This window comes from Uranotaenia lowii, chromosome 3, assembly GCF_029784155.1.
Source record: "Uranotaenia lowii strain MFRU-FL chromosome 3, ASM2978415v1, whole genome shotgun sequence".
Taxonomy (NCBI): domain Eukaryota; kingdom Metazoa; phylum Arthropoda; class Insecta; order Diptera; family Culicidae; genus Uranotaenia; species Uranotaenia lowii.
Genome location: NC_073693.1, coordinates 305,218,274 through 305,236,507, shown reverse-complemented (window position 1 = coordinate 305,236,507; position 18,234 = coordinate 305,218,274). Strand labels below are relative to the sequence as shown.

Below are 18,234 nucleotides of genomic sequence, written 5' to 3'. Positions count from 1 at the left end.
ATATATTTGCCGATAATGTGTGAAACATTATTGTAAAATGTGTAGCCCTTTCACCCAATAGCCATTTTTTAAAGAGTTGCGCTTTTTAGTTATTTAAAGCATTTTCAGTTCAGCGGAAGCCGCCATCTTGGATTTCTAGATGACTTCAGATAGCGAAATTCAATTTTTGCTCGTTTAGCTATTTCATCCAAAACCTATATATGTGGTAAATGTTTCATGCGATTTTTAGTAAATTACAGCATTTTAAAGATCAGGAGGAGAGCAAGAGGAATCGATAAAAAAAATTGCATGCATAAAAAAGAAATAAATGACGTTTCTGGAACAGGGTCAAATTAAGCTTTATTAGAATTCTTGTGATGTATAGAATGCGATTTAGCTTTTGATGAAGAATAATGCTATAGCTTTAACCATTGCATTTGTGGCCAAGATTTTAAATAGGCGGGCCAAATTTAGGAGATTAGATATGCTGGTGGGCTTCACAACAATATTTTCTATAATTTTTAGAGCAAATGTAAGAATAACTGATGTTGATTGGTGATATGAAAAATGGTTTTTTTTCCAAAATTTTCTTAAAAAATTTGAATGTTCCAAAGACAAACTATTGAAATTCGATACCATTTTTAATGATTCTTCTTTATTTGATTAAAAAAATAATAGGAATGAAGTCATAGAAAAAATATCATTTTCATTACTTTATTAAAAACATTTATTGTCTCAAATAGCATTTGGGTTTATCTAATAAAAATTGAATATATATGTTATATGGGAAGCAATATTTATGTCAAGTTTGAAATTTTTAATTTAAAGGTTAAAATTTGTATTGATTTAATTTGTTCCAAAAATTGTCAAACAGTGTGGGAATTATAATGAACATAAAATGTATTTTACAACTCTTTAACTTATAAAATGATATTTTTGGTAAAAAAAATTGTCAAACTTTAACTTATTGTTGTATTTTTTTACACATTGAGCACATTGTCTATTTCAACCAATTTTACTTAGATTCTAAATCATAACTTTGTCTTTATTTTGCGAAAATTAGTAGAACAATTTGATTTTTAAACAATTTGCACAATTTCTAAACTTATGTTTGATAAAAGTAATAAAAAAAATCATCAAAGTTCATATTATGCTGAATCAAAGCAATCGAAAGATTCCCTTTAATTCAATCACGGTGAATCGACTGCTTTGATTCAGTAGAATTATTCAAGCAAGTATGCTCACAACGACTATTAGAGTTCATATTATGATAAAGGATGCACATTTATATCATGTATTTTATAGAACAATTTTTGCAACAGGGGATTTTTATTTATTATCTGACGGGTTTGCGCCGGGGGTCTTCGGATTTTCTCCAAAATTTCAAATTTTGTTCGTTTCAGCACCATAAAAAAACATGTATTTTTGCAGATTTCTAAGACTTTTATTTTTCGAGTTAGATAATGTTTAAGATTTTTTGAAAAAAAAATTACCCTCTTTTCAAATGCCCATAACTTTGTCAATTTTCAACGTAGAATAAAAAATAGCAGCGGCGCGTGAATGTGCGAGAATTTATACCCTGACGCGGGCACAAGACTACATTATGGTCCTTATTTCTTCCATAACTCTTGAAGGAGTGATTGGTTCATTTTGGTGTCTTCAGGTGAAAGTTGTAAAACTAATTAGACTATAAAATGGTATTTTTTGCAGATTTTTAACTCCCGGTGCACATGCGTACGATAGGAGAAGAAGTCCCTATATGTGAGTGCAGTTGTTCTAAAATTGTTAGTTTTTGACGTTAAAAAAGAGATTTATTGTCACTGTTTCTTTCATAACTCTTGAAGGAGTTTATGGCCCACTTTGGTGTCTTCAGATGAAAGTTGTGAAATTAATAGGACTATAAAATGAAATATGTTTCAAAAATTTTGGTGGTGCATCGATACTTTTTTACGTTATTTTTAACATATTTACTTTATTTTATACCGAGAATCAATATACAATTTTTTGTTAATATTTTATTTGAATTGCTGGTAAAATTCTAATGCGTTTTGATGTGCTATTTTTTATTCTTCGTTAAAAATTGACAAATTATGGGCATTTGAAAAGAGAGTAATTTTTTTTTCAAAAAAACTTAAACGTTATCTAACTCAAAAAATAAAAGTCTTAGAAATCTGCAAAAATACATGTTTTTTTATGGTGCTGAAACGAACAAAATTTGAAATTTTGGAGAAAATCCGAAGACCCCCGGCGCAAATTGTCAGATAATAAAAAAAAATCCCCAACACTAAAATGATTCTAAACTTTTGCGTTTGTATCATCGATGTGGGGAAATTTTTTTTAATCTGACGGCTTTGCGCCAGGGGTCCCTAATTTTTTTCATAAAATTACAAAATTTGTTCTTTTTGGGATTTGAAAACACATGTTTTTTGGCATATTTTTTTTTTAATTTATATTTTTTGAGTAATATGTTTGAGATGAAATTTTTTCGTAAGAAATATTTTGATAATATTAGTAATGCTAAAATACCTCAAGTCTGTTAAGATTTTTTTTTTAAACTGTAAGAAATGGCAACAATAAACCGATTTTAAAATTTGGTGAAAACCTAAAGACACCCAGCGCAAATTGTTATATAATGTTTTTATTTTCCGTGATATTTATAGTAAATGTTTTGTTGATTTCAAATGAAGCTAACAGAAGAAGTAAATTCTTTGCCCTATAATTCCTGGACTATTAAACTTAAACAAAAAAAAATGTTAAATTCGTAGATAAATGTGTTTTGAAATTTTGTATAACTTCGTACTGAATTTTACATATTTTTTTTTGACGAATTTCATTTTAGTCTCTCTATGAAATCTCAAAAGCCAGTCAAAATTAAAACTAAGTAGTGTCATGCGCCCACTTGGAAGCTCTCAACGTTTCCAGAGAAATGGTTAGACGTCATCAAATAAGGGAATTTTATCGCAACACATATTCATTCTTAAGTACAGTTGTAGACACATAAGAAAATGTCAACAAAAATATTGACCGCACGTAATTCTTTGCTTTCGTTCGTTTGCTAACCGACTCAGATGGTGCACTGGAATAGATAACGGATTGGCAAGCCGAGATGAGGACGTTGCAGTGAGTTCAATTCTCACTATATATTTTTTTTGTATGAAATATCCTATAGGGTGAAAATTCCATAAAATGTTTTTTTTTTTTGTTTCGCTTGAGTGTAGTGGTCATTAGAGTGGCCCAAATGAACCGACATTTGAAAAAGTTATGCACTGCAGGCTTAAATTAATCATAGGCCTTGTGCAAGGTTTCATGCAAAAATTTGGCCAGATCGCATCACAGAAGGGGTTGCTCAAAGAGCCTTAAGTTTGTATGGGATTTTGAGACATTTTGTTCGGGAGCAACATGAAAATTCAGTATCTCATCAATAACTTTGGTCCCTCGGTCGATTTCTTTTGAAACCGGTTTTTCTTAAAGTCTATACTATGACAAATATTCCATCCGAAGATTGCATTTCAATTTGAATTATTATAAAAAAGTTACTATACTTCAAAAATGGGGGTAACTTTTTTTCAGGGTGATATTCAGCACTGTTAATGCTGCGTCAAAATGCTCGAAGCAGTGTCTCTCATTAATAGTGATGAATATCACCCTGAAAAAGGTTACCCCATTTTTGAAGTCTTATAACTTTTTTTTTATCATAAGTCGAATTGAAATTGTTAAGCCCGCAGGCCTACGCGGCCCTCATTAGATGGGAACCGATAAAAACCGATAAAGATTAATCGTAGCCAGATTTATTTTATTTTATTTTTTATTTTATTGTTCACGGTCTACGATAACTCAATATCACACAGACTGATTTTCTCTTAATCTACGCTTAAAACTATCCTTACTTATATTAAAGTCGAAACATGAATACACTTGGTTAAAAAGCTTACAAGAAATATCAAAGAAGTTATAAAATTCATTTCGTCCGTAATTCATCATCCTTAATGGTTCGTAATTGCGCAAAGCGCGGGAGGGGACATGGAATGGTATCATTTCGATCAGGTTGGTACTGTCGATGTTTCCAGATAAGATATCAAAGATGAATACACGCCGGAGGAGTAATACACGAGATCCGATTGGTTCGATTTTCAGGATTCCGCATCGATCGTCGTAAGGCGGAAGCCGTTGTGGTTCGTTCCAGGGTAAGTTCGGCAGTGCATATCGCAGGAAACGTTTCTGGACAGATTCTAGCAGCTTCATACCGCCTATGGATGAAGGTGCCCAAATTTGGATATTATACTCCAAAACAGAACGGACCAGTGAACAGTAAAGTACTTTTAGAGTGGTGGTATCACTGAATCCTTTTGTGTGGCGTACGATGAATCCTAGCACTGTTTTAGCTTTAGCCACAGTCAAAGCTAGGTGATCCTTAAACGTGAGCGATTTGTCCAGAATCACGCCAAGATCCCTCATAGATTCAACCTTCTCAAGTACAAAATCACCCGCTAGGTAACTATGCGCTATCTCTGTTCTGCTCCTCGAGAAAGTCAAGATTTTACATTTTCCTAGATTCATCTCCATTGCATTCACTCGGCACCAAATCATAAGTTTATCGAGGTCTTGTTGAAGTGAAACACAGTCTTCATAATCTGTGATGGTGCGATACAACTTTAAATCGTCGGCGTAGAATATTATTTCCGAATTGATCAGTACGCAAAGGTCGTTCATGTAGAGATTAAATAGCAATGGGCCCAAGTGGCTTCCTTGGGGAACTCCAGAAGGAACGGCGAAAGTTGTGGATTTGATGTGACCCTGTCTGACGAATGCGGTTCTGTCTTGAAGGTATGACTCTAGCCACATGATCAGCCATTTGGGGAATCCGATAGTGTCAAGCTTATCGATAAGTAGTTTGTGCGGGAGCCGATCGAACGCTTTGGCGAAATCCACATAAATTTAGAACACGGGTTAGAAACCTTACAATGGTCCAGTGTTATGCGCCAACTGACGTTGCCGACTTGCAGGAGACAGAGCAATTTTACAGTCAACTGAACAGCGTGGTAGAGAAAATTCCGAAGGGTGACATTCAAATCCATTTGGGCGACTTCAACGCAAAGATTGGCTTCGACAATCAGGACCTTGAGCGCATCATGGGACGCCATGGCCTAGGACAGATGAGCGAAAATGGAGAGCTGTTTGAAGAATTTTGTGGCAACAACAACATGGTGATCGGTGGATCACTCTTCCCCATCGACCAGCACATAAGGTCACTTGTGTATCCCGAGATGGCCGAACAGAAAATCAAATTGACCACATCTGCATCAGCCGAAAATGGAGAAGGAGCCTTCTTGATGTCCGCAACAAACGAAGCGCAGACATTGCATCTGACCATCACCTCGTCCTTGGCGAAATACGACTGAGAGTTGCGCGTGTCCAACGGCGCGAGGAGAAAGTCGGGTGTCGGTACGACGTCCGTCGATTGGAGAATCCAGAGGTGAAAAGGGCATACGTTGAACAGCTGGAATTCCGAGCCTCGGAATTGCCGACAGACGGAACAGTCGAAGAACAGATGCTCAAGAATGCCTTTGGTGGCTCTAAGGCGACGAGGGGTCCCAGAGAAACTAGTCCATCTCATCGAAGCACAGTACGAGGCATTTTCGTGCAAGGTCTTGCACGAAGGTGGCTTGTCCGAACCAATCCCGGTAACTGCTGGAGTGAGACAAGGATGTATCTTATCACCGCTACTTTTTCTAATCGTAATGGATGAGATTCTGACTGGATCGATCGACTGTGCACCGAATCGGGGATTGCCGTGGAATCCTTCAACAATGGAGCGACTGAACGACCTTGACTTGGCTGACGATATTGTTTTGCTCGCCCAAACACAACCGGACATGCAGAGCAAACTCGACGACCTCACCGAAAGTTCCAAGACAGCAGATCTCAAAGTCAATGTCGGAAAGACCAAGTCGATGGAGATCAACACGGGAAATCCCTCCAGTTTCATGGTAGCTGGGCAACAAGTTGAGAAAGTGGAGTGCTTCCCAGTATCTTGGTAGCCAGATAACGCCTGATGGTGGTACCAGGAAAGACATCGAAACCCGGATCAGAAAGGCCCGTTTTGCATTTGCGAGTCTCCGGAACATCTGGCGCTCACGCCAGATCTCTCTACGAACGAAAATTCGAATCTTCAACTCAAACGTCAAATCCGTATTGCTGTACGGGTGCGAAACTTGGTGCACATATGCGGTGACGACGCGAAAACTGCAAGTATTTGTAAATCGCTGCCTACGGAATATCATCCGCGCTTGGTGGCCTGGCAACTGGATCTCGAATGAGGAACTACATCGCCGGTGTCATCAAAGGGCGCTAGAAATCGAGATTCGGGAACGTAAATGGAGATGGATTGGGCACACGCTGCGAAAAGATGAAAACGAGATTTGCAGAGTGGCGCTAGATTGGAATCCAGAAGGACATCGAAGAAGAGACAGACCCAGAAATTCGTGGCGGCGAAGCCTAGCCGCTGAAATCCGAACTGTCGACGAGAGTCTTGACTGGGACCAGGTGAAGACGCTGGCACCGGATCGTCAACAGTGGAGGTCTTTTACCACGGCCCTGTGCACCGGAGGACCGGCGCGGGACCATTAAGTAAGTAAGTAAGAATTGAAATGCAGTCTTCGGATGAAATATTCTTCAAAGTTTAGGTTTTAAGAAAAACCGTTTTCAAAAGCAACCGACCGAAGGGGACCAAAATTATTCATGAAAAACTGGATTTTCATGTTGCTCCACGACAAAATGTCTCAAAATCCCATACAAACATTAGGCTCGTTGAGCGACCCCTTCCCGTAATCCGATCTGGCCCAAATTTGGTATGAGACCTTGTACTAGACCTAGAATCAATTTAAGCCTGCAGCGCAAAACATTTCACAAGCTTGAAATTTCCCATACAAATTTGGGGCAGTCTAGTGGTCATGCTTCGTTTTGCTTGGAGACTGGAGACTTTATATCAGTAGTGTTTTTGCCGCATTTTCGGCATAGAGATTTGCTAAATAGGCATCGGATTTTCGCAACCTCTTCTATGGGTGTAGTCTCTCAAAAATGGTTTCAACGATTTTATTGTGACTTCATCGATGAACCCCAAACCAATCCAAGTTGAACCGGTCAGCGAAAGACGCGAAGAAAGGACAGTTGAAACTCGATCGTCTCATTGCGGTCTTGAGATCAGACTTGGGGTAATAACAAGGAGACAACTTGTGTTGTCACGAGGAGAAATAGAATTTTCAAATAAGATACTTGGTAATATGAACATATTTGAAACATCCTGTATGAAAAATTCAAATTCAAATTCAGTATTTTCGTTAGCTAAAGCTTAATTAACTTTTACAGGCGATGACCTTCGTAAGTGGGCCTAATCTAAATAATTGATAACATCGTACGAATCTGACCTTCGCAACGATTCGATACCCAACGATTGCAATTTACACTAATCAGCTTAATCAAGCATAAACACAATTCGTATAAAACCACCTATAGTCAAACTAGTACCCAGTGCAGTGGCATCTCAACTGCCAATTGAATCGGTCCAATATGAAATCCCCGGTGCTGTTGCTCGTTTTGTGCCAAGTGGCTGCGATTTTCAGCCAAGGTTGGTATTGAAATTTTCTTTAACTTAATTTGAAAATAGTGGCACTTCGATATACTTCGAACAGCTTTAGATGCCGATCGAACGAAATTCACGTTCGAATTCCTCCGGCAGATCCATCGGGCTCATCCGGATGAGAACTCGATTCTATCTCCGTTGGCCATCCACACGGTGCTTTCGATGATGTATCCGGTAGCCGATCCGGGTGCAGCCGCCGAAATGCAAAGTGTCTTAGGGCTGGCGGAGAACTCGGACCAGGTGGAGTCCACGATCCGTGAGCTGCTGGGAAGCTCTAAGAATGAGGCTCTCAATATGGTCTTCAAAATGTACCACTCGAAGCAGAACGAAATCCGTCGGGAGTTGTTGAACACATTCCGAGATCGGTACCAGGTTCCATTGGAGGCCGTCGATTTTGAACAGGGACAACAGGTTGCGGACTCAGCTAATGTTTGGGTTGACCGGGTAACGGATTCAAAGATCCAGAATCTGTACACTGCCGATGATTTCTCCGCCGACGACAGTATGATGCTGCTGAATGCCATTACATTGAACGCCGAGTGGAAGTATATGTTCTTCCCGGGAAGCACCAAGAAGGAAGTTTTCCATTTCGAGAACGGTGACCACGAGGTTGACATGATGTACAATGTTGCTTATCTGCCTTACTGCGAAACGCGAGGCCTAAGAGCTCTGGAGCTCCCCTACAAATCAAAAACCGATTTGTCAATGTTAATAATCCTACCATCGGAAGGTACAAGCCTAAATCAAGCTTTGGAGACTTTAAACGAACAAGTTTACGATGAAATTAATAACAATATGGAAATCAGTTACTTTGACCTGTTTTTCCCCAAGTTTTCCATAACGAAGAAAACCAAAGCCAAGGACATTTTGTCAAACATGGGACTGAAAAGAGTTTTCTTATCCGGTGCGTTCGATGCTTCCAGCAAAGGACCCTTTATGATAACTGGTATCAATCAAAACGCCAGAATCGACGTCAATGAGAGGGGCACAGTTGCTGCTGCCGTAACTGGTGAGATTTTTCCCTTGAATTATAGTGAAATCTTTATATTCATTTACTTCTTTTTGAATATTTTTTCCAGAAATGAGAGGCATATTTACATCCATGCCCAGGACGCTCCGCATTGACCGGTCATTCGTGTATCTGATCCGAAAACAATCGACCAAAGAAATTATTTTCATTGGGCATTTTTCACACTTCCAGTAGGTGAAGCAAAGGTGGTCAAATTAAAGGATCTTTGGTCTAGGGGAACATACTCTCATATGCCCCATCTAAGCGAATCGCTAAATTTCCGTGTAATCCTTGTACATTTTTAGTAAAAAAACGAAAATATTCGTTGAAGAAATGTGTTTTCTACAAAGGCCGATCATTTTTCATTACTTAGATTCATTAAGTTACCTCGAAGCCTTATTTGTCATTGAAAAACCATAGCCAAAGCCGAACTAAATTGTGTTCTAAATTACCGCCACTATGTTGCATTTTAAAAAGAGTTCAAATTGCTGTTGTGCTCTTTGCTAACTGCTTAGACGCTAATTGCATATTCGAAGGCGCTGATTGCCTGCACAGATTACTTCGACGGCTGGGAGAAGCTTATCTTAAAGGCGGTTTTAAAACTTCGAAGCTGTTGTATTTTACTTATACAAAAGTACTGCTGATGAAACAGCAAACTTGTGTTTAACGAAAAATTTAGATTTTAATCGATTTGTGCTGCTTTTCCTGAAATACCGTGCCATGAAAGCATAAAGTGTTGCAGTTCATTTCCCTGATAAAATGTCTTTCAACAAAAAAAGAGTACATTCCACAAGATATTACAAAAAGAAGAGTACGCTCATTTATCGATTCAGTATTTCTCAATTGGGCGGAGCTCTAGCGTGATGGGAGGGTTCTTGTCCTTGGGAACCACTTGCCACCACGTTGTTGGCGGCGTACCACTCCATGGCATTTTTACCGTAATGGCAAGATGCCAAATCCAGCCAAAACAGTACGGAACAACCGTGTTTCTTCAGGAAAGGCAGCAGACGTTTATTCAAACACTCTTTCACGTAAATTTCTTGGTTGACAGTCCCGGAAGCTATGAAAATGCTGCTTTTCAAGCCACAGGCACAGATGGCTTGCCAAACCAGATATTTTTTCGCGAACTTTGACAGTTTCATGTTCTGAAAATATCTGCTACCTTTCCCCTTCCTTTTGCCGTATAAAACTCCTGTCCCGGAAGCTGCTTGTAGTCGGCTTTGACGTATGTTTCGTCGTCCATTACCATACCACGCAGTCAAACTTTGTCAGCATCGTCGTGTACAGCCTCCGGGATCGCGCTTTGGCCGTCGTATTTTGTTTATCATCGCGATTTGGAGTCACTATCTTCTTGTAAGTCGATAGTCCGGCTCGTTTTTTGGCTCGATGCACGGTTGTGGACGGTACACCCAGCTTATTTGCGACATCTCGAAGAGAGAGGTTAGGGTTTCGCTTGAAACTACCGGCAACTCTCTTTGTCGTCTCAGCGGCTTCCGGTTTTCGATTTCCTCCCGATCCAATCTTCCAGGCTGTCGACAAACGTTCTCCAAACACTTTAATTACATTTGTAACGGTTGATTTGGCAACTTTTAGCGATTTTGTCAGCTTTGCGTGCGACAACAACCGAGCGTCTGTTCTCCAGGTCAGGGGCGGCTCAAACAGCGTCTGTCTTGCAGCAAGCGGCTGAATTTATGAAATGCGGCTCCCGCCAGCTAAGTCCAAGATGGCAGCCCCATCGCGGGATAGGGACTTTAGGCTAACAACCTACTGCTCCTGAAATCTTTTATTGTTACAGAAACTGAGAGAAGAAATAACCGAATTGGAACTTTGGCAACGACTCTTAGCATGAAAACACGGACAAGAATTGGAACTTGGAATGTTTTGACCCTTGCCCAGCCAGGAAAGCTGGCTCAACTTGCTAGAGAAGCTAGCCGCCTGAAGCTAGAGATATTGGGACTGAGCGAAGTCCGTTGGCCTAACACTGGAGAACACAAGACACAGTCCGGGCAAGTACTGCTTTACTCTGGCATACGAGGAGTACATGCTACTCGGGAACGAGGAGTTGGTTTCCTGTTAAGCCCGCAGGCCCATGCGGCCCTTATAAGATGGGAACCGATAAACGAAAGAATAATCGTAGCCAGATTCAGAACACGGGTTAGAAACCTTACAATGGTCCAGTGTTATGCGCCAACTGACGTTGCCGATTTGCAGGAGAAAGAGCAGTTTTACAGTCAATTGAACAGCGTGGTTGAGAGAATTCCGAAGGGTGACATTCAAATCCACTTAGGCGACTTCAACGCAAAGATTGGCTCCGATAATCAGGACTTTGAGCGCATCATGGGGCGCCATGGTCTAGGACAGATGAGCGAAAACGGAGAGCTGTTTGTAGAATTTTGTGGCAACAACAACATGGTGATCGGTGGATCGCTCTTCCCCCATCGACCAGCACATAAGGTCACTTGGGTATCCCGAGATGGCCGAACAGAAAATCAAATTGACCACATCTGCATCAGTCGAAAATGGAGAAGGAGCCTTCTTGATGTCCGCAACAAACGAAGCGCAGACATTGCATCTGACCATCACCTCGTCCTTGGCGAGATACGACTGAGAGTTGCGCGTGTCCAACGGCGCGAGGAGAAAGTCGGGTGTCGATACGACGTCCGCCGGTTGGAGAATCCAGAGGTGAAAAGGGCATACGTTGAACAGCTAGAATCCCGAGCCTCGGAGCTGCCGACAGACGGAACAGTCGAAGAACAGTGGTGTGGAATCAAGAATGCCTTTATCACGACGAGCCATGGTACTCTCGGTAAAGTTTGTGGAAGACGAAGTGAATGGATGTCGGATGAAACCTGGAGGATGATCGATGATCGGAGAAAGGCGAAAGTCGGAATTGAGCAGGCATGTACCGGGTCAGCCAAAGCAGCCGCCCGCTTACGATATGCGGAGCTGGAAAAGGCAGTTAAACGAGCTTGTAGACGAGACAAGAGAGCCTGGACAAACTCCCTAGCCGAAGAGTGAGAAAGAGCCGCCTTAAGAAGAGCCCCGAGTTTTTGGTAAAAATAAGCAAAAACTCTAATTATGTCGGTAATTTTGTACCGGAATCTGTAAATTAGTTTCTGGTAGAACCGACAAAATTGCAGTTTTCGTTAATTATTCAAGGAAAAATTTGGTTATTTCGATACCGATAAGATATGTCGGTGAAAACTACCGATTATTCGGTAAAACTAATCGATATTTCGTTAAAAATTACCGGTATTCAGGTAAAACCTACTGGTGGATGGTAAATATTACCGATTTTTTACAATTTTCCGGTAAAAACATCATGGTATTTCGGTAAGTATTACAGATATTTCAGTAAAATTTCAGATATCTCGGTAGTAAACATAGGTATTTCGGTAAACTCTACTGGATTACTTACTTATATTACCGTTGTCACGCTGACAACTGTCAAGATTTTGGCAGTTGAACTTACATATGATCAGCCGAGTTACGATAATTTTTCACCAACAAAGCATAATATATGACAGTGATCGCAGCAAGCCGCGCTCGAGAATGAACGTGTTTTTCTGACGTCGCGTTTTGCTCGTTTGTTTTTTTTTTAGCGCTATAAAATAAGGTGAAATTTGGATTTTTTTTCTAAATATTTGTCCGAAAAAGCAGTAGATAATGGTTTGAATCGGATATGAGTGTCATTAATGATACAGTGAAGTGCATAAGCCCAAGTTGCAAGTGTTTGCAAAAATGGGGGCTGGTGTTACGCGCTCCAGACGGAAAAGAACTGTTCAAAAGATTACCTACCGCGAGGGACGGTATAAGAGCGATCCAATAGATTCACAAGATAAGTCAATATTTTATTGAATATTTTGAACATTTTAATTGATATTTATTAGGCTGTATATATATATATATATTAGGCTGTAAATTTGAGAATTCACAACGATTAATTTTCTTATTTCTGTTTGAATTTGAATTTGAATTTATTATTTGAAATTATGGTCATGCAAATGCTTAAATTCTTGAATCGACCATCTGATAGTTTTAAAAACGCTCATAAATCTTTCATTAAACATACTGTTCTAGTTATTTAGAAAGAGTTTGGAATGCTATGTTTAAACTATAATAAAACACAAACTAAGAAGTTTGCTCCAAGCATTTTTATGCATGTTCTATAATAGCACTCAGTGCCTGATTATTAAACCGCCAAAAAACTTAGTGACAGTTCTCGATCAAGATGTCAAAACAGGACACGCTCAGGTTAGATAGCACATATTTGAATTGGAATTCCCATTTTTACACATTTTTGATAAGTTCTGTTTGTTCATTTTGAGTTAAAATAAAAAAAAAATATAAAAATTTATGAAAACTTCGAATTAGCGGAAGTGAAATGAATAACTTTACAATATGAGTATTGAGTGAAAGGGTTCAAATAGGAGGAACAAATTTGTTGCTTGACAAAATCATTAATACAAGATGGCGGCTTCCGCTGTTATTTTCAAAGCTGTAAATTATTGAAATTATCATGAAACATTCTTAATATTGTTATTAGGTGAAAGTAATAAACGAGTAGAAGTTGAATTTCGTTGTCCGTCGCCATCTTAAATTCCAAGATGGCGGCTACTACTCAACTTGAAAATACTGTAAATTATTGAAAATCGCCTCAAACCCCTACAATATGGGTATTAGTTGAAAGTGATGAGCCATAAAAAGTCGAATTTCGTTATTTGACGCCATCCAAATTCAAGATGGCGGTTTCCGCTGAACTTTAAAATGTTGTAAATGACTTAAAATCGTATGAAACCCCAACAATATAGGTATTGGATGAAAGGGCTAAACAAGTAGTAGTCGATTTTCTCTTTTCGCTTTACTCTGAAATGCTGTAAGCGACTGAAAATTGCATTAAACAACTACAATACAAACCCCGATCGTTTTAGGCAACATTCGATTTTGGCAACATCCGAATTTGGCATATGTGCCTAAATCGAACAAGTAACAGAAACAACATAACCTTATAGTTTTCGCTTGAATAGGACCAATAAAATTTAGACATAATAGCATGGTAGACATAATATAATGACATAAATAGCAAATATGGCAAAAAAAAAACAAAAACTATCAACAAAACATGAAAAGTGCTAAATGCATCAAAAACATGATAAAAAATGTAAGTAAATAAATAAATAAAAAAAAAGTTGGGAAAAAATATCGATCGATTTTGACAACAACTTTTCACCCAATGCCTATATTGTGGAAGTTCCATGCGATTTTCAGTGATTTACAGCATTTAAAAGTTCAGTGAAAGCTGCCATCTTGGATTTCAAGTTGACTTCCGATAGCGAAATTCAACTTCTTCTAGTTTAGTCCTTTCACCAAATACCAATATTGTGGGCCTTTCATGCGATTCTCAGTTACTAACAGCTTTTCAAAGTTCAGCGGAAGATGCCATCTTGGATTTCAAGATGGCGGCGGAAAGAAAACAATCGACTTCTTCTAGTTTAGCCCTTTCACCCAATATCCGTATAGTGGTGGTTTAATGCGACTTTTTGTCATTTACAGCATAAACAGTTGAGCGGATGCCGCCATCTTGGATTTGAAGATGGCGTCTGGTAGCAAAATTCGACTTCTGCTCGTTTAGCCCTTTCACCCAATATCAATATTGTTGGGGTTTCATGCGATTTTAAGTCATTTACAACATTTTAAAGATCAGCGGAAGCCGCCATCTTGGATTTCAAGATGGCGTCAGATAACGAAATTTGACTTCAACTCATGATTTATTCCACGGGTCATTCACAACCAATCCCTTTTCATTCAAAAAGTCTGTCCTCATTTACTGTACTAATGATTAACAACTCAGAAATGAGGAACTGATCCTAAGCGTGTGATTGGTTGGCTTGCGAGAGAAACGTCAGATCGTAGCTTTTTTGGAGTCATTATTAAACCATAATTAAATTAGCCATTTTTCTGACCATAGAAAAGCTATTGAGCATTGAACTGACTAACGCCATGTAGGTTGCAAAATCGAAGGGCACAAAATGACACCATGTTGATGGATTCACAATGCAAGCATTTGAAAATATTTTCTCAGGCCTATTTTCCATCAATTCCATCATGACTGACCATCAGATTTGACGAGGCGCATTTATTTTGAGATGCTATTTCATACACAGTTTACCTAAAATCTTGACTGGCAGTAGAAAAGATGTTCATAATATGGTTAAAACATTGGTGTTTTGTCTATTAATTTTACCAGATCATATCTCAATAATGCAATTATCATTCATCAACCATTATGGTTGCTGGAAAAAATAAAAAAAAAAACTTCGAGAGCTCACAGAATCGAAAAAAACAAAAATTGCGAGCATGTTTAATAATAGCTTTTTAAAAGCTTTGGAGCCCAACATTGATGACCAACTATGATTGGTCATTATGACGTTTCTAGGATAGGGGCAAATAGCGGCGAATGGGTTTATTAGAGTCCAGGTGATGTTATAGAATGCGCTTTAGCTTTTTATGAAGATTAATGCTATAGTCCAAACGAAATTTTGCTGACCATAATAATGCTAAAATTGTTACTTGGGCTCGGAAATTTCCGTTTACTGTGCAGATCAATTATTTTTTGGATCGGTCTTCAAAATTGGAATTTTTCCAATACTTCCATTGCACCCTAACGCTGCTGTATACATGAATTGAACTGTATTATACGAGGAATGCTACTTTCAAGTTGTTCAGTATTGCGTATTTGCGCAAATGAAGTATAATGTATGGCGCCTATAACGAACTGCCTAATATTAATTAAAAACTGTTCAATGATTTATTGTAGAACGAAATCCACCAGGGAAGCTATTATAATTAAGAGAAAAAAAAAATTAAACGAATCTACTCAGTGGGTATCTCGTGATAGATTTGTCGAGACTGAAAAGTTGCCAAGAATTGAACATGAATGTTTGCACTTTCTCAGACGGTTTGTCAACAAGCTCACCTGTCGGTTGATAATCATCATCAATTGGTGACATACCTACGAATATAACCTTACTTTAGTGTCTGTTGATTTGTTTCGGGATACAGTGCCGAGCGTAAGTTAAACACAATTTCATAATGTTTGAAGAGGGTTTGAAAACAAACGATTTGTTTTTTTTTAGTTTGAGTATCACAAGAATGTCCTTATGATCATGCTAATGAGTATTCAAAAAACAAAGTGTAGGTAATATTTAAACTTCAAGTTAAGGCAATGCAAAAATGGTGCAACTACTGTGAATGCTAATCTCAATTGAAATTTATACAAATTTAATTTCATATCAAGATAAGACAAATAAATATAAGTTCATTATCCCAAATTGCCACAAAAGCTATTGCTGTGAATGGAACCGTGAAAAAAACAATCAATCATTTGATGAGCTCATCTGAACTTTCTCTGAAGACAACATGTAGTCTATTGATAATTATATTGAATAAAAGTGATTCAGGTGTCTTGTCTAACTCTAGCATAGAACAGGTTGAGTCATGGATGATGTCTTGTATCCCTTTCCTTATCCAATGTTTCAATGCTCGCCCAACTTCGCAACACCATGTGACAGGGTTAAAAATCTACAGACACAATTTTGTTGAGGTGTCTGGCATCGGAGCGAAAAGAGAACTGAATACATCATCAGCGGAAGCTATAAATAATTATTCAGCAACCTGACTTGGGGGATTGTCAACAATCGATCAGTATTTCATCAAAATAGCAGACAAGTGCAGGGTTTCGATTTTCGCTAGGCTATTCGATTGATTCGAATGATGTGTAAGTGGAATCTAAGAATCTTTCAAACAATTTATCAACTAAAATGTGGTTCTCAGCACTAGGTATTGACGATAAGGCCTCGCATTTCCTGTTCAACTTATTCCTGTTGTTCTGTTTACGAGAACCGGACCAGAATTGTATCATGTGCCCGGTGATGGTGTACGCTATGCTTGCCACCATGTATCAGCTAGCCGATGGGAATGCGGCCTACGAATTGAGCAGCTTTCTGGAGCTAGCCTACGGAATACACCAGATTAGGTCGGACATTCGAGAGATGTGGCTTAAGTACGAACACTACGCGATCAACACTACTTCTAAGCTATTCTATTCGAAGGAGATCGAGTTGAGGGCCAATCAGTCTACGGTTGTTAGCGTTCCAACGAGAGCGATCGACTTCAACGATGGGCCTCCGGTGGCCGACGTAGTCAACCATTGGGTTAGCAGGGTGACGAATGGGAACATCCACAGCGTATTGGAGCCTAACGAAGACATTTTAAATACAAACTTTCTGCTGCTAAACACCGTTTATCTGAGCGCATCCTGGCAGGCACCCTTCACATCACGAAACACCGGCAAAGCTGTGTTTCATTTCGAAAACGGGATCCACGAAATCGACATGATGCAGAAGAGGGACAACTATCTGTTCGGCCATTACCGCGGTTGTCACGTGCTCGAGCTTCCTTACGAAAACGGAACCGACCTTTCACTGCTTCTGGTGATGCCAAAGGAATACACTGCCCTCAAACATATCATTCCTATGCTGGATGCAAGTTGGATCTCTCAAATAGATGGCACCCTTGGGTACACCAATTTCATTCTGTACATCCCTAAGTTCACAACGATCAAAACGATCTCTACCAAACCCCTTCTAAAGCACATGCAGGTGCAGGAGATCTTCAAACCGGGGGCCTTCGACATTTCAACCAGGACGGCATTACAGTTGCTGGACGTCCGGCACTGTGTTCATGTCGACGTAGCCGAGAAAGGAACTCGGACGGCCAGTGCAAAAGGTGAGGTTGTTAAATTTAGTTAAAAGTATCAAACATTTTAGGGTTTTTTTTTCTCTCTCAGGGATGTTCCTGGACGAGTTGTCTGACCCGGCTCCGGTGCGTCAGTTTTGCGTTAGTCGACCATTTCTGTACGTCATTCGGAAGCAATCGACCAAGGAGATTTACTTCATCGGACACTACTCCCATTATGAGGATTGATTGTGATCAAAATTTTTTTAAATTTTTGTTCCAAAATTTATCTGCAAGGTTTTTAAGTAGGTACTTACATGTATGATATTGTTACTGAATTGTTACAGAATATATACATGAGCTCAAACCAGCATTGGAATTGGCATCCGTCACGAAAAAAAAGTATTCGTTAACAATAAAAAAGCGCAATCTAGGGTCAACTATTTCTGTTTACTTTGTCCAGTTTTGTAGTTCATGTTAACAAGATAAACAAGCCGTATAGTTGGAACTTACTTACTCAATTACCCCGTGTCGATTCCCCGGCGCATCGGGCCGTGGTAAAAGACCTCCACTTTTGCCGATCCGGAGCCAGCGTCTTCACTTGGTCCCAATCGCGGTTCTCGTCGACAGTTCGGATTTCAGCGGCTAGGCTTAGCCGCCACGAGCGTCTGGGACTGCCTCTCCTTCGATGTCCTTCTGGATTCCATTCAAACGCCTTTCTGAAACGCCTTTTTGAATCTCGATTCCATGCGCCTTTTGATGACACCGGCGATGTTGCGTCGGGGGATTGCAATAGAGAGAGATTTCTTTGCATTTGGAATGATAATGATCAAAATTTCATAACTGGAGTTGAAAAATAAGTTTATATTTT

At 39.4% G+C, this 18,234-nt stretch overlaps 1 protein-coding gene across 1 annotated transcript; it reads left to right on the top strand.

Moving 5' to 3' along the window:
- Positions 1 to 7,446: 7,446 nt before the first annotated feature.
- On the top strand, positions 7,447 to 17,901 carry LOC129753682 (neuroserpin-like). The gene is made up of 4 exons (XM_055749528.1): positions 7,447 to 7,603; positions 7,668 to 8,627; positions 16,461 to 17,414; positions 17,476 to 17,901. Exons 1-4 carry the CDS (start codon positions 7,546 to 7,548, stop codon positions 17,610 to 17,612), a joined length of 2,109 nt encoding a protein of 702 aa, XP_055605503.1. The 5' UTR covers positions 7,447 to 7,545; the 3' UTR covers positions 17,613 to 17,901.
- Positions 17,902 to 18,234: the final 333 nt, after the last annotated feature.